General features: G+C 42.0%; 1 protein-coding gene across 2 annotated transcripts in view; it reads left to right on the forward strand.

The window, feature by feature from the left end:
* GRB7 (growth factor receptor bound protein 7) overlaps positions 1-25,993 on the forward strand; it is a 119,754-nt gene that overhangs the window by 79,824 nt on the left and 13,937 nt on the right. For both annotated transcript variants that reach the window (XM_088474722.1, XM_088474723.1), the window contains 9 exons: positions 3,678-3,861; positions 13,204-13,336; positions 14,618-14,774; positions 16,313-16,434; positions 17,483-17,560; positions 17,841-17,978; positions 20,999-21,109; positions 21,219-21,317; positions 21,963-22,037. In XM_088474722.1, coding sequence (XP_088330848.1) covers positions 3,678-3,861; positions 13,204-13,336; positions 14,618-14,774; positions 16,313-16,434; positions 17,483-17,560; positions 17,841-17,978; positions 20,999-21,109; positions 21,219-21,317; positions 21,963-22,037 — 1,097 coding nt within the window. The remainder of the gene's footprint in view (positions 1-3,677; positions 3,862-13,203; positions 13,337-14,617; positions 14,775-16,312; positions 16,435-17,482; positions 17,561-17,840; positions 17,979-20,998; positions 21,110-21,218; positions 21,318-21,962; positions 22,038-25,993) is intronic.

Below are 25,993 nucleotides of genomic sequence, written 5' to 3' on the forward strand. Positions count from 1 at the left end.
AAGTTCCTGTTTGATATTACTTTCTGCTGCTTCTATATAGTGTATCTGTAAACACAAAGCGCTCACATGTAACCACCATGACACGTGGGAGTGTCATGGGAGGGTATCAAAGACTCAATGCAATTCCAAATTGGCAAAGGGCAGCCTGTTTCTGGCATGTCTTGCACCTAGCATGGGGATGGTGGAAGTGCCGATATTAATGATGATGTTGTCTCAGTCTGCGGAAAATCAATTGGAGTCACAGGTGTCCCCTTACATACACAAACAGCCGCAATAGTTGAACAGATACTGACATTAGCATAAGGTAGTAAGGGCCTGATCCAAATATGTACACTAATGCCACCGCAGCTATGATCCTGTTGCAGCTGCCGGGATATCTATTGAGATGCCAACCGGCATCTTTGCAATATAAAATCTGCGTACAAAGATGCAGCATGAATTGCAGATCATTCGATATTAGCAGCCCAGGTCAACTCTATGGTCACACAAAAAATCCATGGGAACTGACATGCGGGAGCTATGTGTTACTGCGTAAGGGATAGCATAAGCGGGATGTGACACGCCCCCGAAACGGTTGCGACTGTATTTTTAGCTGACCTTCCCCATTACTACCCTCAAACGTTCCCTGATTGTCATTTACGATTGTCATTTACTTAGTGAATAAATACTCGCTACTTGCGACTACTCTAATGTACCTTCACGCACGCAATGTTCAATTGGAGCAGAGACTGATGGTTAAAATAACATTACCTATAAAGCACTGCGTAATATGTTGGTGGTAAGGTAAGTAAGTTATGCAAAGAATAAAACATCATTTCAAGGTGAAGCCTACTACTGTATAACATTTGGAACAGTCGTTTTATTAATGTAACCTTTTGTTTCTCTTTTAAAATACTGCTTCATTCATTAAATAAATCTATTAGAGTGAATGGAAATCAACTTTTTATAATGTGTTTCTACCATCTATTTATTTAATTAGAAGAAATGGTCCTAGAAATGCACTTTCCTGTTTAAGGTGCATCTGGAAGGTATAACCGGCACAATATAATATCAGCCAGCTTACCTTCGACTTCGAGGACGTTACTTTGCCGGTGTGAGAAGAAGTATCCCCTTTTACCTCACCCACACTTTTGCAAAAGCTTTGAGTGTTGGATTTCAAAGGTAATAGTAATTAACGCTAAATCAGGCTTGTTTAATTACTATTGCCCTTTGAAATCCATTTGTCTGACAATCATTGGCAGCTTTGAAAAACTGAGGCATAGTAAATCTGCCCCTTAGGTCCCCATACATCAGGCGGCCATTTTACCAATTCCCAGATCTAACTGGAACCGCTGATTCGCCGGTCGTGGCGACCATCGACCATCACCAATTGGTCATGGCTGCTATCGATGATCGCCGACCAATCCGTTGGGGAATCAGTGACTTTGTTCATGTTAAAAATTCCCGATTTGCTGATCATGATTATATTTTGATCGTGATCGACAGATCAGGGAAATCCAACATGATGGATTTCAACAATGCCATGACCCCAGCATCTGGGGATTGGCGGATTTGGCCCAATCCATTGCTCATGTATGGGGGCATTGTCAATATTCCACCAATCCTAGACAGCCCAGTTTTTCCTTCAGAACGTGCAAAGTTTTGCACCCCTAAAGCTAAGTTTCTTATATAAAGCTGCATTACATGTACATATAAATAAGTGCATTTGTGCAGAACTGTATTTGTGTTGTGGCAACTGCAACTTTGCAAATTACCTTTACTGACATTGATCAATGGATAGACTGGCCTAATAGCAATCATGTATGCTGCAGGGATCGTGCTTATTGATTTATTTTTTTAACTTCCTTTGACTAATGACAGAGTCAGAGCAAAGCATTCATTATACATCTTTCTTTGCCAACATGTGGCCCTCAGCTGTGGTGTAACTACACATCCTAGCATTCCCTGCCACTGTTTTGTTATTAGGGCATTCTAAAACGGTGGCAGGGCATGCTTGGCTGAGTAGTTCCACAGCAGCTGGATGGATGCATGTTGAATACCCTTGGTGTAAATTATACAGGGAACTGCTCTACCCACTTTCAGAGAGCTCATCATATTTTGGTGAGGTATAGATTGTAAAACTGAATTAAGTTTAGGTCCACTTTAAAAACAAGACTTCATGGTATATCTAATTTACCCCTTGGCTAATTGTCAGCGTTGACCGATTAAAACAGCTTCCAATGCCCTGTGCGTTAAGCCCCAGGAGGGTGCATTTTCCCTCGCAGCCTTAGGAGCTGAGAGGAAAAGTCAGTTTTAAAATGCACTGTCTTGGATAAAATGCACAGGGAAACCCATAGATTCCAGCATTTATTTCAGTGTTTACCATGTAGGGAAAATGCAGAATAATTGTATATCTCCAGACATTAAACCCAGAGCTTTTTCCCACGCGGTAAACCCCTAATTGGATATGCCCCTTTGTGTTTCAGGAAAAAAGTAAAAATGGTATATTTATTTCAGAACAAGTAACAGGTGGAAAATTAGACTTTTATTTTTGTTCTATATAACTATAGAAGGCTGGAAGCAAAATTATAATGAATAAAACAGTATACAGATCTTATTAACATTCTGAATATTTTACTTTATAAACCTGACTGAGCAGCTCATTTCCCAGGATCATTGTGATGCAGAGTGGATGTATAGCAAACCTTTAATGTATAATGCTCCCCAACATGTCTTCATCCATTATACTGATATTCTCACTTTTAATAACTTAACTTACAGTATATGACTTGCAGAACGGCTCTAACAAATAGTTAATTGCAGAATAAAACAGGGAGACAGGGTCATGTATAGACCACAAAAATTAACTCAACGCAATACAAATTTTGGACAGGCTGAAAGCGTCCCTTGGTAGTTTTGCCAGCCTGTGGCACTCCTGCTGATACTGAGCCACAAGTCTCAGTATGGCAGGAAATGCTATGACTTGTAGTTCCACAACAGGTACAGCTGGCCTATCTATGGTATATAGTAAGGAGAACAACACATAACCCTAACAATTCTGAGCAAAGCACTTTATAAAAGTACTTAGAAGATAATTATAGTATGAAAGTTACTCCCAACCACACCTCTGTGCTGAATGTGTTAATAATGCAGGTATCAGAAAAGAACCAACCTCCCTCTGAGTTACAATTTAAACCCAGAAGGAGGAGCACACCAGGTCGGGTGCAGGTCAGAGCGTGGAAAGAAAATTAGCTGAAGAAGCAGAATCCATGCCAACAAGTAAAAGACAAACAGCAACCTAGTGGCTTAAAGGCACAGCCCCATGGAAAATGTCCATCTGTCACAATGGATCAGGCACTACATTACTAGCTTAGGTTTCCTCGTATGAGCCATATGTCTCTGTTAAGACCAACTAGTACCAGTATAAATGAGTGAATTAACTTTGTGAGTCATATCTGAAGGGTTGTAGACCATGACAACTGTTTTATCTATGGTCTTCTGTGAGCTGTAGGAAGGACGCTATACTGTAGGTAATATTTTTTTAGGTAGTTTTCAAAGAGGCAGAATCACACCTGGAAAGTATTGCAATATGCTGAGATTGCCATCTATTATAAAAGCCAATATGAATCTTTCTTGTCCCAGTGACTTCAAAATTGCACATAAATGTTGGGAGATGAATAACCTTCTCTGTTCTCTAGGGGGCAGCATGGACTTGGAGGCTTTGGAGAGCAGTCACAGTCCAGCGCCGGACAATCCATACGAGCGGGAGGGCTGCACCAGCCATGGACTCGCATCCCACAAGGTCCACACAGAAAAAGCTGACCTGCTGTCTGTAGATGTGAAAAGATCACAGCCACTACTAATACAGGGCGGCAGATGGGGGTAAGTTACGGTCCTGCATTTTAAAACTTACTACCTCCAACTTTATTTGTAAAATGTCTTGTCATTACAAGAGGAAGATACAATTAACCACAGCCTTGCTCGCTAACACTATGTGGGAAATTAGGACAGGAATGCCTTGCTCACTTTTGTTGCATCCCAAAGAGGTGTAAACATAAATAAGAACGGTTTTCCAAGGGTAATAAATGGATATACATGCCGATGCACATCGTGGAACGGCTCGACTAATTGACTTGAATAGCATTCTAGAAGTTTCTTTTATCCCTTAAGTCTGTACACATACATGCATCTCTCCTCAAATAGAGCCAAAGAGCCCCGTTTAGCTCGCCATGGATTTTGCGACTTAGCCATGCAAAAATATTGCTCTATGTACCTAGGGCCTTTCAGTAGCATATGGAACGGAGCTGCAAAAATATGCTAATGCTTGCCAAAACACAAGCCGGCATAGGGACGCCCACTGCTGCCTTCTCATATCAGTCCAACCTCGATTTTCTGCGTATACATGTACCATCGACGCACATCGGCCCATCACCTAGCATTTACAGCAGGTCTGGCCAGCTGCAGAAACTGCAAGACTCGTCGCATGCAGTGAGTACTCAAAAAAATAATCCTAGGGTCTGATTCAGTACCAATCGCAAGTGCAACTACGGACGCATATCATGCGATTGTTTGCCATCACGCATGTTTATAAGCCGCACTGCTCATGTGCAGCGGTCGCACAGCGATTACGCACAGAGGAATCCATCACAGAGTGAGTAACGGGCAGAATTTTTAGGTGGTGACGGGGGGTGGATTGCAGAAACGCAGGCGTGTCTGTCTGTTTTTTGGGCGTGCATAAATTAGCTACTGCAATTGCATACGCAGCTTGGGAACCCTCTGCGTGCGAGGAGACTTAGTGTCTGCAGTTTGTCAGACCTGCTGTAAATGCTGCGTGAGTGGCCGATGTGCGTCATTGGTACCGATGTTTACCCAGAAGAGCGAGATTGCAGCAGTGGGCGTCTTTATGCCAGCTGAGCTTTGGCAAGCGATAGCAGCTGTGTTTCATATGGATTTGCAGCTGCAATCACAATTGCGATCGGTACTGAATAAGGCCCCTAGTACACTATATGCAAACTAATGCTGGGTATATACTTATCAATATATAGTTTGTTTGATCGACAAATTATATATCTCATCAGTGGATGTGCACACCCGATATGTCTGTGAATGACGTAGTTCGCAGACAAATCAGCTTGGCCCTGTAGCACAGCCGATGCCAATATATCTGCATGTGTGTACAGGCAACCCGCCGACCGCCTGTACACTGGCTACAGGGCCCACCAGACATAAACACGCACTGCAGAGATCATTGACACTGACACCACAACTGGACGGGCACATTTAAATGCTCACCCAGTGTGATTTCGGCCCAGATATATCAAGCGGGTAAGTGTGTTTAGCTTACCAATCGGCCGCTCTGATGGCAGATCAGTCTGCTGAGATTCAGGATAAAGTCCACAGCATGGGAATCTCGCCGTGTTTCACGCCATATGATGCAAAAGGATAAGTGTATGAGGACAGATCTGCATGATTAGGTCAGATCACTGTTATGTAATCAGTCTTCATTCTTGGCCATATTTCCCTAGCTGTGGAGTGAGTGGAGATAGAACAACCTGTAGATAGTCAGATCATTGGGGGGGGGAGATGTGCTGAGCCTTTGAGAGAGATAAAGTGGAAAGAGATAAAGTACCTGGCAATCAGCTCCTAACTGTCATGTTACAGGCTGTGGGCGGGATGTACTAAGTATTGTATCCGTGATGCGGTACATCCCACCTCTCACCGGGGTGATTACCACGGTATGTACCTAGAAATGTGATGAAAATTTCTCCTAATAAGAGCTGTCCTTTTCCATGCCTTGGCATAGAGGGACTTCCAAGTTTAACACCCAGAAGTCCCTCTGGTGCCCTTCTGCGCCTGCCGTGGGGAGGGGATTGGGAGGGATCCCTCTCAGGGGAGGCGTCCCGAAAAGAAGCCCATAGGCTCCTATTGGGTAACGCCACCTGAAGATGGCGTTACCTAATGGGTAAAAGATGCATTCCGGTGCCTTGTACATATGGAAAGTGCGGTTTTACAGCATTTTTTCCCTTTAGTACATCCCGCCCTGTGTTTTAAAAATAACAGTTAGGAACTGATTGGTTGGTACTAGATCTCTCTCCACTTTATCTCTCCCCAAGGCTTATTACATCTACCCCAGAATGAGCTACATAGTGGAAGGAGTAGGTACCCGAATAGGATAGAGTAGAAATGTAAAGCTGGGTACACACTTTACAATGTGTCATACGCTACATCATTTCAATGCATATTAGAACTATATAAATATCGTACACAACTACACATCGCATAGTGTGTACACCCAGTCCGTGGGTTCCCAGCTGTCGTTCATCACATTGTCCCGTCTGCTGTGCTGCATGTCAGATGGGATGATGCAATGAACGATGCAGTGTAGGTACATGCAACATGTAATGATATATTGCGCCACAATACAGAATATTGTGCAGTACATACGTTGCGCGTGATGTATTGTTACATTGGTCGCAGCTTCACTGGGTCTCACCGTTGGTGCTGTGTACCCAGCTTAAGACTCTTGTGTAACTAATATAGAACAATTATGGTGTAAATAGCACATGTTCAATGGGGATACTGCAAAACAACAAAAAATGACACAGTAAATATATAGTATTGAGTTACATAGTAGGGCAGGCAAACAATGCTAGAGACTTGATTATATGGTGTAGGCAATAAAACACAAGGAAGGAGGGCCTTGCTTGGAAGAACTAAAGTAATCTAGAGGGGGAGAAGGACACAGAGAGGCTGACACTGAGTGGGGGAATGGGACGGGGGTGAGATGAGCTAGGAGAAAAGCTAGTAAGAATGAAAAGTTGAGTCTTCAGAAAACATTTGAAGATGTGAAGAGTAGTGTATAGCTCGATTGGACATGTACAGTTAGGTGCATAAATATAGGGACTGACAGAATTTTCATATTTTGGCCTCTATTCACCACCACAATGCCTTTGAAATGAAACAAACAAGATGTGCTTTAACTGCAGACTTTCAGATTTTATTTGAGGGTAATTACATCCAAATCAGGTGACCGGTGTAGGAATTACAACGGTTTCTATATGTGCATCCCACTTTTTAAGGGGCCAAAAGTAATGGGACTATCAACTCAAAAGCTATTTCATGGACAGGTGTGGGCTATTCCCTCATTATTCATTGTCAATTAAGCAGGTAAAAGGTCTGGAGTTGATTCTAGGTGTGACATTTGCATTTGGAATCAGTTGCTGTCGACTCTCAATATGAGATCCAAAGAGCTGTCAATATCAGTGAAGCAAGCCATCATTAGGCTGAAAAATCAAAACAAACCCATCAGAGAGATAGCAAAAACATTAGGTGTGGCCAAATCAACTGTTTGGAACATTCTTAAAAAGAAAGAACGCACCTGAGAGCTCAGCAACACCAAAAGACCCGGAAGACCACGGAAAACAACTGTGGTGGATGACAGAAGAATTAATTCCCTGGTGAAGAAAAACCCCTTCACAACAGTTGGCCAAATCAAGAACACTCTCCAGGAGGTAGGTGTATATGTGTCAAAGTCAACAATCAAGAGAAGACTTCACAAGAGTGAATATAGAGGGTTCACCACAAGATGTAAACCATTGGTGAGCCTCAAAAACAGGAAGGCCAGATTAGAGTTTGCCAAACAACATCTAAAAAAGCCATTACAGTTCTGGAACAACATCCTATGGACAGATGAGACAAAGATTAACTTGTACAAGAGTGATGGGAAGAGAAGAGTATGGAGAAGGAAAGGAACTGCTCATGATCCAAAACAATGGTGGTGGTAGTGTCATGGCGTGGGCTTGTATGGCTGCCAATGGAACTGGTTCCCTTTTTATATATTGATGATGTGACTGCTGACAAAATCAGCAGAATGAATTCTGAAGTGTTTCGGGCAATATTATATGCTCATATTCAGCCAAATGCTTCAGAACTCATTGGACGGTGCATCACAGTGCAGATGGACAATGACCCGAAGCATACTGCAAAAGCAACCAAAGAGTTTTTTAAGGCTAAAAAGTGGAATGTTATGCAATGGCCAAGTCAGTCCCCTGACCTGAATCCGATTGAGCATGCATTTCACTTGATGAAGACAAAACTGAAGGGAAAATGCCCCAAGAACAAGCAGAAACTGAAGACATTTGCAATAGAAGCCTGGCAGAGCATCACCAGGGATGAAACCCAGCGTCTGGTGATGTCTATGCGTTCCAGACTTCAGGCTGTAATTGCCTGCAAAGGATTTGCAACAAAGTATTAAAAAGTGAAATTTAGATTTAGGATTGTTTAGTTTGTCCCATTACTTTTGGCCCCTTAAAAAGTGGGAGGCACATATAGAAACTGTTGTAATTCCTACACTGTTCACCTGATTTGGATGTAATTACCCTCAAATTAAATCGGAAAGTCTGCAGTTAAAGCACATCTTGTTTGTTTCATTTCAAAGCCATTGTGGTGGTGAATAGAGGCCAAAATATGAAAATTCTGTCAATGTCCCAATATTTATGCACCTGACTGTATATCATTGGCATAGAAGTGGTATTGTATGTAAAACATGCTGGTGAGATCACCAAGGAGGAACTGTACAGGCAGCAGATCGAGGGGGGGAGGGGGGAAGGTGACAATGGACCCTTAGGGAGGCCAACCGAGACAGAGGAGGGGAAACGGCCAGGGGAAGAGACAGAATAGGTACCAATGGAAATATAGTAGGCAAAGCAGGAGAGTCCTTTGAAGTGGATAGTTTGCAGAAGGTCCACACTGCTGAAGGCCACTGAGAAATGCAGAAGCATAAATAAGGTTAAATTATTTTTGGATTTGCCTTTGAGAAAATCATTAGGGACGTTGATAAAGGTGGAGTAAGATAAGAGGAAGGTGAATTATGAACAGAGGTTGGGATAGAAACAGTGGCAGATTAAGGCACACGGGGGTGTAGACCCCACGCATACCGCGTGTACGACCACAGCATAAAGACACCCCGAGACCCCATGGTCTCGTGGGGCACATCTACATACCGGGGAAGTCCACCCCCTTCCAACGAGAAGCGTCCTGCATCACTTGCGTTCCAACCAGCAGAGTACGCCAGGAAGAAAAGTACACAACTTACCCATAAACATCTCGGCCGCACCATCCGCCTCAAAAACCTACCTGTAGGTAAGTACTTTATTAACTTTGAATACCACCATGCGGGACGCCGCCTACAACAGGATTCTCAACGAACAATACACATATTATATATTATATAATATATAACTGCTACGGTACCTATACATTCTCAGAAGGCTCACAAGACTGTTGACCAAAGGTCTAGCAGGGAAGAAGTGCTGGTCAAGAATCCTTGAAAGGGTCCACCTACCTTCCCACCCCAAGCCAGTCCACCTACCCCCCCCACCCACTTCCCCTCCCTTCAGGACCATATTGGAGCAGCATTCTGCTTGCTAAATAAACTATTTGGCCCCGCATTGCTGTCTGTCATCTGTTCATTGTTCACAAGGTACACCAACACAACCACCACACTCACCCCCTACAACAACCATCCCTTTTTAGCAAGAGCGCACCTGACCCCCTAATACCATATCTACTTCAAACAGGACAATTCCACTGACATCACTTTATTTCCTTTATACAACAGTGCTTAGTATCACTGATCAGCACCAGAGAGTTGGGTTGATTGACATTTTTTTAAAGGTTCCAGGTAACTTTATAAGGCAGTTAGCAGACGTAATAGTATTAGCTTTCTTAGACACTGTACTCTGTTTCTGTTTGTTTGTCTGTTGGATTTTCAGTCCTGTTTATTTTTAACCATCCTTGGGCTGCCAGCTGCCCTCAACACTGTTTGTGACTCCATTCTATTCTTGTGTGTTTCCTTAACTGATCTCAACCTTTTGTATTGATAATCCTTGGCTGTCGCCTGCCCTGACCACAGTTTAGACTCCTTTGTAATATACTATTTGCTGCATGTTACTGAGGATTACACCTGATTATTCTGTTTTTTTATGCCCAGTTACTAATCCTTATTTTATAATCACAGTGTGAAATTCAGGGTTCTAGTCTATAGTATATTCTTTGTATACATCAGTTTAATAATCTAAAACTATAAAATTGAGCAAGACTTGGGAGCAACTGAGTACCAAAGAGTATATTTAGCTCACTGAGATCAAGGGACTACTATAGATGGAGAATTAATAAACTATAAAATAAACAGCTTCCATTGGAGGGAGCGAAACCGGCCAGAGGACTGTTCTTATTAGATATGCTACTTGGTGGGACTTTGTGTGGCCGGTCCCTGTATCTTCAGCACTCACCTTAAAGAGGAGAGAAGATGGAGACATAGACTGGCCTAACCTGCAAACCAGGAGAGTGTTTTTTCTGCAGTGTGGTGAAGGGCTGTCACAGGCTGACAAAATTACTGCCCAGGAGAACCGCTTGCACACCTTGGCCCGACGGGGCTCCAAATACACCTGAACCAGAGCTTATTAAATGGAGTAGCGGACACTCAAACAACTTACCTTTACAGTCTAATGTGGTGAGATCTTAAAGTGACATTCTTTGCTCCATTCACATTTTATTGAGGAAAAGAACCGGCTATTGGACACACCCACCTCTACATATAATTGTGCAGATTTTTTTTAGAATGTTATAGTGTATAGTACACCTGAATATGTATGCTGTTTATTTTTTATGAATTAGATTATTTAATATAAATATATTTAAAACTATTCTGGTGTCTTGATCTTATTTGGTTCTGCCATATTTGGTAATAGTATTGAATAGCATTATTATGTAATTTTTATATACATCAAAACCCGTTAATTTTCTAGTGTTTGGCTTTATAGTTTTTTTTGTGACCTTACACAGGTTCAGAGGTGTTTTTGCAGCTTTATAAAATTAATTTGTGCAATAAATATATTGATATACATTATTTTAAATATTAGCGCCCTGCAAATTAATGTGTTAGTATAAAATAAACAGCACTTAGAGGTAAGATAAAGCTAATGGCTCCAAGGGGATATAGTTACCATCCCGGCAGTCGAGATGCCGACGCTCAGAATACGGGCGCCGGAATCTCGACAGCAGTCACAATCCCAGCATCAGAATCATAACCGCCAGCATCCCGACGGTAAGTATTAGGGTATGGGGGAAGGTTAGGGTGTAGGCCAGAGGTGGTAAACCATGGATATCTCTAAAACCTGAACTGTTGGGGAGCCTTGAGGACCGTGTTTGGGAACCTCTGGTTTAGGCACTAGGGAGAGTGGTTAGGGTTAGGCTGCAGGGGGGGGGGGGGTTAAGATGCAGGGGGGAGGGTTAGGCTGCGGGAAAGGTGGGTTAGTACTTACCTGATTGGGCTGGGATTCTGACTGTCAGGATGCCGCTGTCTGTATTCTGAACACCGGGATCCCGTACCCAACCCGCTTCAAGGTTTAGTAGAATTATTTATTACGAATAACCATCAAATAAAAACATAATCAATGTTGCAAAAATGGGCCTCATTCAGCAGCGATCGCAACTGCGATTACGCATACAATCGGCCAGTTGTTGCATTCTGTGCATGCGTATACATCGCAGTGCGCGTGTGCGAACACTCCACTGCGATCGGGACTGTGACTACACAGACCCATTGCAGAGTGATTGACAGGAAGTACCGTTTGGGGGTGGGATGGGGGGTGGTCGGCGAAACGCAGGCGTGCCAGTGCGTTTGAACGCCGTTGCAGGGACCAAGCGCAGATGTCCAGAAAAAAAGTAATAATTGAGTGACCAGGGGCTATAATTAGTAAAAAGTCAGGGGACTAGAGAGGAGAGTCCACCTAATTTGGAATCCTTCCCTCTCTCGATATGTCCTAGTGGTGAATATGCTATAAGCTCCACAGTAAGGGGTAAATTTACTAAAGTGAGAGTTTTTAGAAGTGAGTTTTAAAAGTGATGTTGTCCATAGCAACCAATCAGATTCTAGCTATTATCTTCCAGAAGGTGCTAGTTACATGTTAAGTAGAATCTGATTGGTTGCTATGGGCAACATCACTTTTAAAACTCAGTAAATTTATTCCTAAGTCTGTATTAAATATATATAGTGTCAGACTGTAGCTCCGGTTGATAATAAGTAGCGGTGCTGACACTTATCTCTGTAGCGAGCAGCAGATAAAACTACCTGGATCCTGGTGGCTACTATCTGGATACCTGTTTCCATCAGCTGTTACTTGCTTGCCGTATTTGGAATTCACTACATCCGCTGGTGAGTGGGTGGAAATTGGAATACAGGGGAATAACACATTTTGTAATTTCATCTGCTGTAATCTCACTACAGAGAATGGAGCTACAACCGGAGCTACAGTCTGACACTATACTGTATATATTTAATAGAGACTTAAGCTGGCCACACACTAGACCAACTTGCATCCAACCAGCCAACTAGTTGATTGGTTGGAATGAAAATCTGGTAAGGTATGGGAGTAACTGATGATCAGCAATTTGCTCCTAAATGCCAGAAAACAGATGAAAATGGACGTCAGACAAGTTTGTTAAATGGTTGATCTAAACAATTTGTTCAAACAACAGTTTTTGTCCATTTTCCGGCGTTTGGGAGCAAATTGCTGATTGTCATTTGCTTTCATTCCTTACCAGATTTTCATTCCAACCGATCAACAAGTTGGCTGGTTGGACAGATAATCTGTAGATGTGTGGCCAGCTTTACTGTGGAGCTAAAACAGCAGTTAAAACAATGAAAATAAATCAGCAGTAAAGCAGGAAAAAGACCAGTGTGATGCCATTTTGCTTGTTCCTATATACAGTACCAGACAACTATAATTTGCCATTTATATGATAGAAGTGTGAATCTGCTGATATTACCTAGTGTCTTTCATCGGTATTAGTCAAATCAAACCAATCAAATGATTTTTAAGCATTTAGTATAAAACTACAGCTCCCAACAGTCTCTGGGTCTATTTACTAAGCCTTGGTTGGAGGGGGGGGGGGGGGGGGGGAAATCAGCCAATAAGCTCCTAACTGCCATGTCACAGGCTATGTTTGAAAAATGGCAGTTAGAAGCTGATTGGCTGGCACTTTATCTCTGTTCACTTTATCTCTATCCAAGGCTTAGTAAATAGACCCCTTTGTCAGCTATAATGTTAAATTAACATATAATAACAATTGCTATATTTTTTTGTTTAACAGGTTCAAATTTTGCCAGAAACTGTACAAGTCAGCTAGTAACTCTCTTCCTCCATATTTTCTGCATTGCAGGCGATTACGAGATGAGGAGTTACGATCGTCGTCACTACCTGACATCCCAAATCCATTCCCAGAGCTCTGCAACTCCTCTCCTATTCTTATCAGCACACCTAATAGCAGTTCTCCTCTGGAAGGGGGTCCTCATGTAAGTACATTACCTGTCTACATTATCTTCATTTCTATACATTATATCTGTGCTAGTATATACAGTACACTATGAGCAAGGCACACAGACGGAGATGTGTCAAGCCTTCTTTCCTTTTTTTTTTAATCATTAAATTTTTATTGTATTTTTTGCATAAGATAAATGGGATACAGAAAAGAATAGGGCAACATTGGTTATGGCTTAGGGTCGGGCCGAAGCCCAAGAGCAGAGTACACATCAAAGACACATTAGATGGGAGATAACAAAAAACACATGATAGTAAATAGGTGCTACATGAAGTCTGGAAAAGGACATTAATAGCATGTTAACTCAATGGCTAGAATGAGGGGTCGAGAAGACTAAGTTCAATTATCCTACTATGAGAGGAGGAGTTTCTCTGATTTTCCCGATCACTGCATCCGATCGATCTCATAAGGGAAGATGAGGCAGAGGAGGAATAAGTACAATCTGCAAAATGTTTCTGTATCTTACTCTCTATGATATGCACATTTGGCACCGCAGTGGTCCTCCATAACTGAGTGATGGCAGCTTTCGTAGGTACCACAATATATATCCATCACCCGAAGACATCTCCCCCGGGTATCAATGAAACAGAGCTATCATCGGTTACTGTCCCTATCAGGTTAAAAACTGCCGCCCAGATAGGCAGAAGTAGCAGACATTCCCATTAAATATGGAAAATGCTCCCCACCTGACCCCAATTTCTGCAGCAATATTTTAATACAGAAAGCCAGATTTTATGCTGTCTATCCGGGGTAAAGTATACTCTATGAATTCACTGAGTGATTGATGCAGCGAGAAATCTTGAAACAGGTGCAGAAAATTGTCGTCCAAAACCTCCTGACAATGGCTGAGAAAGGCCACTCTCCCATTTAGTTTGGCAAGCAAGTTTTGTATCCAGCCTTCTAAAGAGTGGAGAAGTTGCCCATGCTACCAATCAGCTTCTACCTAACATTTTATACAATGTACTTAATAAATGCTAACTAAGAGCTGATTAATTGCTATGGGCAGCTTCTCCACCTGTCCTCTTGTCTACTCTTTACAAGGCTTGATACATCTCTCCCTAAAAACCAGCCATCCCTGTGGTACTTTGAGTTCATGAGCATTTGTCATGTAACATAGGTGTCTTGGACCACTATATATAGCCCAAAGGTCAGACATGCATCATAATTTGAAAAACAGAGAGAGAGAGGATATATTCTGAGCTACCACGTAAATGAGTGTCCTAGCTGAAACATGTTCCTTTTCCTATGAGAGCAGATGGTGAAGGTGTTTAGTGAAGATGGTACATGTCGATCACTGGAAGTGACAGCAGGGGCCACAGCTCGACACCTGTGTGACATGCTGGTGGAGAGAGCGCACTGTCTGGGCGATGAGAGCTGGTCTCTAGTCGAGCTACACCCACATCTGGGGCTTGGTGAGAAAGAAAAAGTAGTTTGTTTTCCTAATGCCGTATTTACATTTTTGCTATAATACTTTACTCACGGTTTAATGAAACAGTTATCATCATATGGCTGGAAAAGAGCACAGAATAAGAAAATATGTTATTTTCTTTTTGGCCTACAACAGTTTTTATTTTTATTTTTTTTATTATTTTGGTATATTTGGCAGCTGTCTTAGGAAGCCATGCGCATTACACTGGGGCCGGTAGCAAAAGTATCTCATGGTACTGTTAAATATCCTGACCCTCACAGCCCTGGGGTGTCAGGAGGAGCACTAGCAACTGTTGTATGTTCATTTTGGCACAAAAAAATTAATAGTAATACTTAGCTATATGTATAATCCGAGACATATAAAAACACTATGAACACTAAGAGCCTGATTCAGAGATACCCGCTATTGTAGCTGCATTACTGTGTCTTTATGCTAATGCCGCAGCATGACTGTGTCTTTATGCTAATGCCGCAGCATTACTGTGTCTTTATGCTAATGCCGCAGCATTACTGTATCTTTATGCTAATGCCGCAGCATGACTGTGTCTTTATGCTAATGCTGCAGCATTACTGTGTCTTTATGCTAATGCCGCAGCATTACTATGTCTTTATGCTAATGCCGCAGCATTACTGTGTCTTTATGCTAATGCCGCAGCATTACTGTGTCTTTATGCTAATGCCGCAGCATGACTGTGTCTTTATGCTAATGCTGCAGCATTACTGTGTCTTTATGCTAATGCCGCAGCATTACTATGTCTTTATGCTAATACCGCAGCATTACTATGTCTTTATGCTAATGCCGCAGCATGACTGTGTCTTTATGCTAATGCTGCAGCATTACTGTGTCTTTATGCTAATGCCGCAGCCGATGGGAATTGAACAGAGACGCCCACTGGATGCAGAGCTAATCCACTGCTTTGCACCCGCCCTATGGAGGCACAGAATTTCAGTCTGAATGTGACTGCCGGAATCAGGGCAACTGCGGCAAAAGATTCAGTCGCTGACCGCTACACGTTAACGACACCCTCCTATTACCACCCTGAAACGCCCGCTGAAATTTTCTCTGTATCCAAATCCGTTCTGCGGCTCCTGGCAGTAACCATGAGGACACATGCGCAGTGTGGCTGGGACGCATGCATAGACTAAAGACATTTTCCGCTAGCTCGTGGCAGCGACACTGCGTACACCTATGAACCAGGCCCTAAATGCTAAACTAGCTAATCAATGAGACCTAAATAATGAAAAAAAAAGTTGAGAGCCAATGATAAAACCAGCTTTATCGTAATTCAGTTACAGGTTTTACTCACAGGAAAGGCTAAATACAGAGCGCAAAGCAGAAACTATTTCATAGTACTGATAGAAGATAATAATATAACAATATAATATAGACCTTACTTTTAGCCTTTTCATTTTAAACCCTTAAACCAATTAGTTGGTCTTCTTTGGCAGACTCACTGGAAATTGTAAGGGCGATGTCTTGTCACCACTACTGTTGTAGTATTTATGTTCTCCTGTCTTGCAGAACGGTGCCTTGAAGATCACGAGTCAGTGGTGGAGGTGCAGGCTATGTGGCCTGCAGGAGGAGACAGCAAGTTCATTTTCCGTAAAAATTTTGCCAAGTATGAACTGTTCCGGGGATCTCCGGTGAGCACAAAGAGCCTTATGTTTACACAAAGACAGATACATGATTGCACACGTCCTGTTTAAATAATTACATGTTCCACTATCTTCAGCCACTGAAGTGTGCTATTGTAATACTCCTCTGGATTAATTAGCTCCGTAAAAATATTTTGGCCATTGTACTTTTGTATCATGTGATTATTAGGAGCGGTGGATTGAGCATAAGGAACCTGATTTTAAATTAAAGAGATCTAACGGTGAAAAACCATTGCTAACTTATCTTACTCTAACTGCATTACTTGTAATCTTGTCAGTACTGACTGTAAACTTAAAAACTTAAAAAAATGAATAGTTTCTCTTTGATGGTATAATTACTTACATTCATTATTTTATGTTAACATTGTTACACTCTCATTGAAGTTTGGGTGAATAATGAAGTTAGGTAGAAGTAGCTGTCCCGTCACAACAACTGATTCTCAGTCAGGCACTATATATCTACTTAGAAATGTCTGCCCATCAGTGCCATCCAGATCAGTTTCCTATATGTTGGTACAAGTACATTAATAAGCAGCAGCTTTACTATATTGCTTCATGATGGTGTCATCACAGAAGGGACAGAGAGACAAATTAGCTTTGCATGCTATAACCCCTAGCTTGCCAGTAAAAGCTGTTGGCAGCAGCAATAACACTTAATAGGAATGTTAGCTCAAGTTTGATATGCAGCAGTAGTTGTCGAATCCCAAGAGATACACTGTTTGTTGCATCCTGTGAGCACTGCACTATTGGTTGCAATTGATGGGTGATACATTATTGGATGCATTTGATGGATGCTACAATACTGGTTGGATTTGATGGGTGCTGCATGATTGGTTGGATTTGATGGGTGCTGCATGATTGGTTGAATTTGATGGGTGCTGCATGATTGGTTGCATTTGATGGGTACTGCACTATTTATTGCAACTGCTAAACTACCCAGGAAAGTTAGTGCATCTGTTACATTACTACCTCATGTGTGCTGGGGTCATGTGTAAACTAAAAATTATCTGATCAACATTATAATTTTCTCTCTCAGTATGCATTATTCCCCGAGGATATGATAGCAGGGAATTTAGAAGCACACAAAGGACTCTCTCATTCTGAGCTCATTCAGGTAAGCAAATGACAAGTATAACCAAGGATCTTGACGTGCTATGCAATAGACAGCTCATACTTATAAGTCTGGTCTACTACATTCTTGCTGATAGTCTGACAGTGTCCAGGACATTTTGTACAGTGACTGGACAGTTTGGAGAAGGCTGAAGCAAGCACCGTTCAGTTTAGAATTACAGAGGCCTGACGACTGAAATGAGTTTAGATTGCTCCTACAGAAAGATCACTTTAGTTTAAACACATGTAATCTGTTTTATTCTGACGGTTAATCTCTCTGACAGAACTTCCTCAATTCGGGCAGCTGGCCGGAGATCCAGGGCTACTTACATATGAAGGAGAGCGGACGTAAAGTGTGGAAGCGGTTCTTTTTTTTCCTGCGCCGCTCAGGCCTCTATTACTCTGCCAAAGGAACCTCCAAGGTAAATCCACAGGGCCAGACAAGAACTGTTCCTTAAAATGCATCATGAATATACAGTATAGTATATCAAACAGATTAAAATGCATCATGAATATACAGTATATCAAACAGATAATTTTTCTTATGTTGATGTTACACATGCTGTTTAGTGTGTGTTTGTGTATATGTGTGTGTATATATATATATATATATATATATATATAGATGTTTTCATCTCTTTAGAAATAGGATTTTGAGTCATATAGAAAAGCAAAATGACAGTTCTATGATGTGCGGTGCTTATGGATAAACCAAACAAGCCTTGTATTTCTCATGATACTCTGGGACCTGCAACACTGTAGTGTCGGTGTCTAACAATATTTTACTTTGCAACAGAAAGTGAAGCATTATCCCATCCATATTATTCAGCGCAACGATACATTATATGCAAATGATATGTGATAAATATCAATATAGTGCTACCTAGAAATAATCTATACATTTTCCATTGGGTTGAATCACTAGTAGATTGCAAGCTTAAAGGGTTTGCTCTGTCCACTGCACAACTCCAAACACCTTCATTGTATTGGTGCCAAACACCAGGGGGTAGATTTAGTGATTTATTAAAATTTTTGTTTGGTCGAGAATAAACACAACCTGAACACGCTTGAGTTTGTCCAGACCAAACTTGCAAGTTTACGAAGAAACGTGTTTCACTGAATCATGTTTTCCAATGGTGTATATGATCGTGTGTTCTACCTGTGTTCCCTGTGTCTGACCGCAGCCAAACACACCTGAACATGCAGCCTGCACACATCAGTGAGATATGTACAGGCTGCACATGTGTATTGTGTATTATTGAAAGGTGTAAAAACTATGAAAAAAAAAAAATGTTGTGGGTTCCCCCTCAAGAGCATAACCAGCCCTGGGCTCTATGAGTTGGTCCTGGTTAAAAAAATACGGAGAACAAATTGTGTAGGGGTCCTCTGTATTTAATGAACCGTTGTCAATAAAGGGGTCCCCCCTCTCCAGGGTACCCCAGGCCAGGAATGAAGCCCAAGGCTATCTCCCGCATCTTTGGCCGGTGGATGCGGGGTTGATAGTGTTAATTAATTGTATGAAGCTAATATTGTAGAACTACAAGTACCAGCATGTGGGGCATTAAGGGCCCTCTGGTACCACTAGTCCTCCTGTAAAAAAATATTTTAAAAAATTACATGAAAACCAGGGGTTTTAATATTTTATTACACATACACTCACTGAATCACTCATCCCACTCACACTACATACTGACTTTGTCCCTTGCGCCGGTCTGCCCCATTGTCTCGTAGAATCCACGTTCGTCCCTGTAAAATAAAAAATAAAAAAAATACAAAATACTAACCCACCCTTTGGTTCAGGTCCTCTTCATTCCATATAGGCATCCACGGACTTGAAAAAATAAAGAAACTCCAACGCGGAGCCCGTCTGACAGAGCATGTTTATTAATGTGCATTCCCACCACTAAAGTCTATAAAGGAACCGCTCATTGACTGAGAGACAGAGGCTCAGCCAATGCATTTCTATGAGGATGGTACTCCGCATTAGCGTTTTTAAAACATTTTCCAAGTCCGTGGATGCCTACTTGGAACGAAGAAGACCTGCACCAAGGGGTGAGTGAGTATGGATTTTTTTTACAGGTACCATTCGTGGATTCTACTGGACAAGGGGACAAAACTGCGCTAGGGACAAGGTGGGTATTCCGTGTGAGTGATTCAGTGATTGTATGTGTAATAAAATATTAAAACCTACTGTGTTATGTCTTTTTTTTATATTTCTTTTACAGGAGGAATAGCGGCATCAGTGGGCCCTTAATGCCCTGCAAGCTGGTACTTGTAGCTCCACAAGTACCGGCATACGGGGGATGCTTGCTGGCACCACTACCTCCCCTGTTAAAGACCATTTTACTTTTACAATACTTAGTGACCCCATCAACTCCGCACCCACCGGTCAGGGATGTAGAGGATAACCCTGGGTTTCAGTCTGGGTCTGGGGTACCCTGGGGAGGGCAGCTCCCTTTATTGGGGGGCATGCCCACCTACCTAGGGATCCCCAGCCTGGGCTGACTAGTGTGGGGTGCGAGTGCTTTGGCCGGGGGACCCCGTCAAGTGTGTCCGCCAGCTGCAACATTACATTGCCGCTAGTGGAGCCTGGTGCTGTTTTTTTTTTATTCAATTAACTCTTTTTATTACTTAAAATCTGACAGAAACATGCACAGATCACACTGATCTGTGAATGTTTCTGCAGATCATGCTGCTCAGGATGTAGTCTATTTGAAAAGTGTCTTTTGGTGCGAGTTTGCAAATTTTACGGGCTACTTTGAAAACATAATTGTTTGGTAAATCACAAGTTCTATTGTTTCCTATGGAAAGTACTTAAGAGTTGGTTTGAAGGTGTATTTAGTTGTGTTTCTGTATTCACACGTGTGTGGCTGATCGATTCCTGCTTGTTTGCCAGTGTTTGCTGTTTAGTAAATTTGCGCGTTAGAAAAACAGGCTAAACACACACGAGAATGCAATCTCGCTCAAACATGAATATTAGTAAATTTACCCCCAGGAGAGGCTATTCTTAGCTGCCTGTTATTACAGCATATTGGTGAAAGGATGGATCTGACAGCTGTGCCATGGAGATGATTGTCTGAAAAATTACAGTCCCGCGTAAATCTTAGTAATGTAAAGGTCTGACAACCACCTCCTCTTTTAATTAATGCTATGGTTTGGGTCTTTCGCTGGGAGCATTTAATGTATCATATTTTTGCAAAAAGGATACATATAGAAGGGGCTTTTTGTCAAGGCATTGCGAGGCACTTATAAGTCCCACACTTTAAGTTCAAGGTTTTTTGCAAAATTATTATTATACATGTAATATCCACAATTGTCTTGTTTTATTAGTGTCCATGATTGTTTTACATATTTTTAAATAAAATAAAAAGGATAACATTCACTGATGCTCACATACATTTACTTGATAAAATGTTTGATTATACAATCTAACACTTTTTAGGATCCTCGGCACTTACAGTATTTTGCTGATGTGAATGAATCCAATGCTTATTGCTTGACTCAAGGCAAGAAGCTCTATAGCGCCCCCACAGAATTTGGGTTCTGTTTGAAGGTATGTGCTGTGCAAACATCTATAGAGCCCTTCTTTATGTTTGTGCTGCCTTAGCGCAATATTTATCAGTCTAATTGTTTTAGACATTCATTGTACCACCTCTTTCCAGCCTTACAAGATGCGAAGCGGCACAAAAGGGCTGAAGGTTTTGTGCAGTGAGGATGAACAGTCTCGCACCTGCTGGCTTACTGCAATCCGTCTATTTAAGGTGAGTCTGGAAACCAAGTTTTCTGTTGCTCTGAACAATAACTGACTTTTATTGGACTATGGGCCTGTTTCTGAGTCAGGAATAAAGCAAGATAGAGCAAGTATCTGTGTACCTGGACAAGCCATGTTGCAATGCAAGGGGTGCAAATACATACATTATTTTGCATGTAGCGTAAATACTGGCTGCTATTGTATGTAGCCCACAAATTCTGGGCACCTTTATTATTACACTGCAATTTAGGTTTCAGTTTGGACACCCCCCCGCCCAAATCACAGGGGTCTATTTCCTAAGCATTATTAGGAGACAGAGTGAAAAGTGATAAGAAAGTGACAATCAGCTCCCAACTGTCATTATTCAAACACAGCCTGTGAGATGACAGTTGGGAGCTGATTGGCACTTTCTTATCACTTTTCACTCTGTCTGCTAACACTGCTTAGTAAATAGACCCCTAAGTCTCTCTGTACATTTTCCACCTGCCCCACTTGTAGTGCAGCATGGCATTACCAAGATGCACTGTTACTTGCTATATCTTGCTCTATTCCCAACTGAGAATCAGGCCCTATGTTTTGCTTTTTACCCTACTGTACAGCACAGTATTAGGTATAGATTGTAACTATTAGTTTCACCTTTTGCTCTCTTTTACAGTATGGCGCCCAGCTCTATAAAAATTATCAGCTCTCCAGACGCAGTCCCCAATCCTGGACAGAACTAAAAAAACAGGTAATACAGGCTGATCTGCTTGAGCTAGTAGGTCTGTCGTGGGTGGGGAAACGGCTAATCGTGAACATTATTGTAATAGTGTATTGTAAAAGCTTTGTCTAATAATAATTAATAATTAGCTCTTCACAAAGTTTACTAAAGCTTGGCCCACACAGTTTTATTTCTATGGTTACCTGCAGACCTGTGGTCATACTACCCAGCTTTAAATGTGGAGTAAACCCATTGAATAAGAACTGTGCTGATGAGAGACAGTACCCTGCAGTGTACTTCTAGGCTTTCAGTCTCATCTCTCCAATTATACTGTGCCGCAGTGTGTTCCAAAACAGAACTTACAGCACCAAACATATTGGAGAATGAGTGTAAGCCTCTGGGTCAGAGTCCATAGTATCGATGCACAACACAGAAATTCATGCTTGCAGGCAGTTAGATAATGGTCACACACACTGAGCAATACACTCTCAGCTACAGGCCCAGCTACATTATTTTCCAGGTCACTATTAACCTCTATGCTGCCAGTTGCATTATATTACTGATAATTCATCATTTAGTTATCTTTCTCTTAAAACCAGATATATTATGTTGTGATACAAATATGAGGTCAAATACCTAAAACCATCAAATTGTCAAATACGTTAAACCATCAAATTATACCCATTGTCCATAAATAGTGGAGATGCCCTCTTGAGGACTTGTGTAATATTTATGAGATTGTAACACGTTAGTTTAGCCCACAAATTGTCTGCCTCCACTTTGTGTAAATGACAAGTACAATGTAATAATTTATGTTGTAGCAAATGCTGCCTTCTAAAATGACATTCAGTATTGTGCTATGGTAATACAGAGTGTCCTCATACATCTAGCCTCAATACGCCATGGAGGTCCTGTGCGACTCTACTTGTTCCGCAAGTCTTTTGACTTTTTCTCATGAAAATGCGTCAGAGCTGCAATTTAATGCACCAGGAGACTGCACTGATTCATTTGATAAGCGACCATTGTATATCTGTGTGTGACCGAGTCTGTAAATGAAGCACAACAGAACTTGGAAAAAAACGGCAGTCACGGCATCGTAGTGCTTCAAAATTCATATACAGATAAACAGCTGCACACAGATATACAAGTATCACATATCATTATCGATGCAGTGTCCTAGTGCATCTTAGTGGCATGACATTGCGACTAAGGTGAATTTTCAGGCAAAACAATGCAAAAACTACACTCTGTGCAAGCAGAGTCGTATGGGACCTTGCACGCTGAGAGGGGCTGTTTGACACAATAGCGGCAATAATGTATGAGTACACTTCTGTATATGCAGTGGCTTCCAGTAGTATGTGGTGGTGATAGAGACAATGGCTTTTAGTATTCTACATTACTCTGATGATACATATAGTGACTTTCAATATTGTGCGGTGATTATAAATACAGTGACTCTCAGTACTGTGCAGTGGTGATAGATATAATACTGTAGCTTTCAATATTGTCCAGTGGTGATAGATGCGATGGGTTCTAATATTGTGCAGTGGTGATAGATGCAATTTTAATATTGTGCAGTGGTGATAGATGCGATGGGTTCTAATATTGTGCAGTGGTGATAGATGCAATTTTAATATTGTGCAGTGGTGATAGATGCAATGGATTCTAATATTGTGCAGTGGTGATAGATGCAATGGATTCTAATATTGTGCAGTGGTGATAGATACAGTGGTTTGCAGTATTGTGCAGTTGTGATAGATACAGTGGTTTCCAGTACTGTAAATGGTGATACTGTAGATACAGTGGTTTGCAGTATTGTGCAGTGTTGATAGATACAGTGGTTTGCAGTATTGTGCAATCTGCAGTGGTGATAGATACAGTGGTTTCCAGTAATGTGCAGTTGTGATAGATACAGTGGTTTCCAGTACTGTGAATGGTGATACTGTAGATATGGTGGTTTGCAGTATTGTGCAGTGGTGATAGATACAGTGGTTTCCAGTATTGTGCAGGTCTGCAGTGGTGATTGATACAGTGGTTTCCAGTATTGTGCAGTCTGCAGTGGTGATAGATACAGTGGTTTCCAGTATTGTGCAGTCTGCAGTGGTGATGGATACAGTGGTTTCCAGCATTATGTGGGGGTGATAGATACAGTGGTTTCCAGTATTGTGCAGTCTGCAGTGGTGATTGATACAGTGGTTTCCAGTATTGTGCAGTCTGCAGTGGTGATAGATACAGTGGTTTCGAGTATTATGAATGATGAAAGATACACTGGTTTCCACTATTGTGTTGTAGTGATAGACAAAGTGGCTTCCAGTATTCTGCAGTGGTGACAGACACCGTGGCTTTCAATGTTGTCCAGTGGTGATAGATGCAATGGGTTCCATTATTCTACAGTGGTGATAGATACAGTGGCTTCCAGTATTGTGCAGTGGTGATACATACAGTGGCTTCCAGTATTGTGCAGTGGTGATACATACAGTGGCTTCCAGTATTGTGCAGTGGTGATACATACAGTGACATCCATTATTGTGCGGGGGTGATACATACAGTGGCTTCCATTATTGCGCGGGGGTGATAGATACAGTGGCTTCCAGTATTGTGCAGTGGTGATAGATACAGTGGTTTCCAGTATTGTGCAGTCTGCAGTGGTGATACATACAGTGGCTTCCAGCATTATGTGGGGGTGATAGATACAGTGGCTTCCAGTATTGTGCAGTGGTGATACATACAGTGGTTTCCAGTATTGTGCAGTCTGCAGTGGTGATAGATACAGTTGCTTCCAGTATTGTGCGGGGATGATAGATACAGTGGCTTCCAGTATTGTGCAGTGGTGATAGATACAGTAGTTTCCAGCATTATGAGGGGGTGATAGATACAGTGACTTCCAGTATTGTGTGGGGGTTATAGATACAGTGGCTTTCAGTATTGTGTGGGGGTTACAGATACAGTGGCTTCCATTATTGTGGGGTGGTGATATAGTGGCTTCCAGTATTATGCGGGTGTGATAGATACAGTGGCTTCCAGTATTGTGCAGTGGTGATAGATACAGTGGCTTCCAGCATTATGTGGGGTTGATTGATAAAGTGGCTTCCAGTATTGTGCGGTGGTGATAGATACAGTGGCTTCCAGCATTATATGGGGGTGATAGATACAGTGGCTTCCAGTATTGTGCAGTGGTAATAGATACAGTGGCTTCCAGCATTATGTGGGGGTGATAGATACAGTGATTTCCAGTATTGTGCAGTCTGCAGTGGTGATAGATACAGTGGCTTCCAGTACTGTGCGGGGATGATGGATACAGTGGCTTCCAGTATTGTGCAGTGGTGATACATACAGTGGCTTCCAGCATTATGTGGGGGTGATAGATACAGTGACTTCCAGTATTGTGCAGTGGTGATGCATATAGTGACTTCCAGCATTATGTGGGGGTGATAGATACAGTGGCTTCCAGTATTGTGTGGGGGTTATAGATACAGTGACTCCAGCATTATCTGGGGGTGATAGATACAGTGGCTTCCAGTATTGTGTGGGTGTGATAGATACAGTGGCTTCCAGTATTATGCAGTGGTGATAGATACAGTGGCTTCCAGTATTATGCGGGGATGATGGCTACAGTGGCTTTCAGTATTGTGCAGTGGTGATACATACAGTGGCTTCCATAATTATGTGGGGGTGATAGATACAGTTGCTTCCAGCATTATGTGGGTTTGATAGATACAGTGGCTTCCAGTATTGTGCGGGGGTGATAGATACAGTGGCTTCCAGTATTGTGTCGGGGTGATAGATACAGTGGCTTCCAGTATTGTATGGGGGTTATAGATAAAGTGGCTTCCAGTATTGTGTGGGGGTTATAGATACAGTGGCTTCCAGTATTGTGCAGTGGTCATAGATACAGTGGCTTCCAGCATTATGAGGGGGGGATAGATACAGTGGCTTCCAGTATTGTGCGGTGGTGATAGATACAGTGGCTTCCAGTATTATGCGGG

The sequence above is a fragment of the Taudactylus pleione genome, unplaced genomic scaffold (genome assembly GCF_031769625.1).
Source record: "Taudactylus pleione unplaced genomic scaffold, aTauple2 ptg000155l, whole genome shotgun sequence".
Classification (NCBI taxonomy): domain Eukaryota; kingdom Metazoa; phylum Chordata; class Amphibia; order Anura; family Myobatrachidae; genus Taudactylus; species Taudactylus pleione.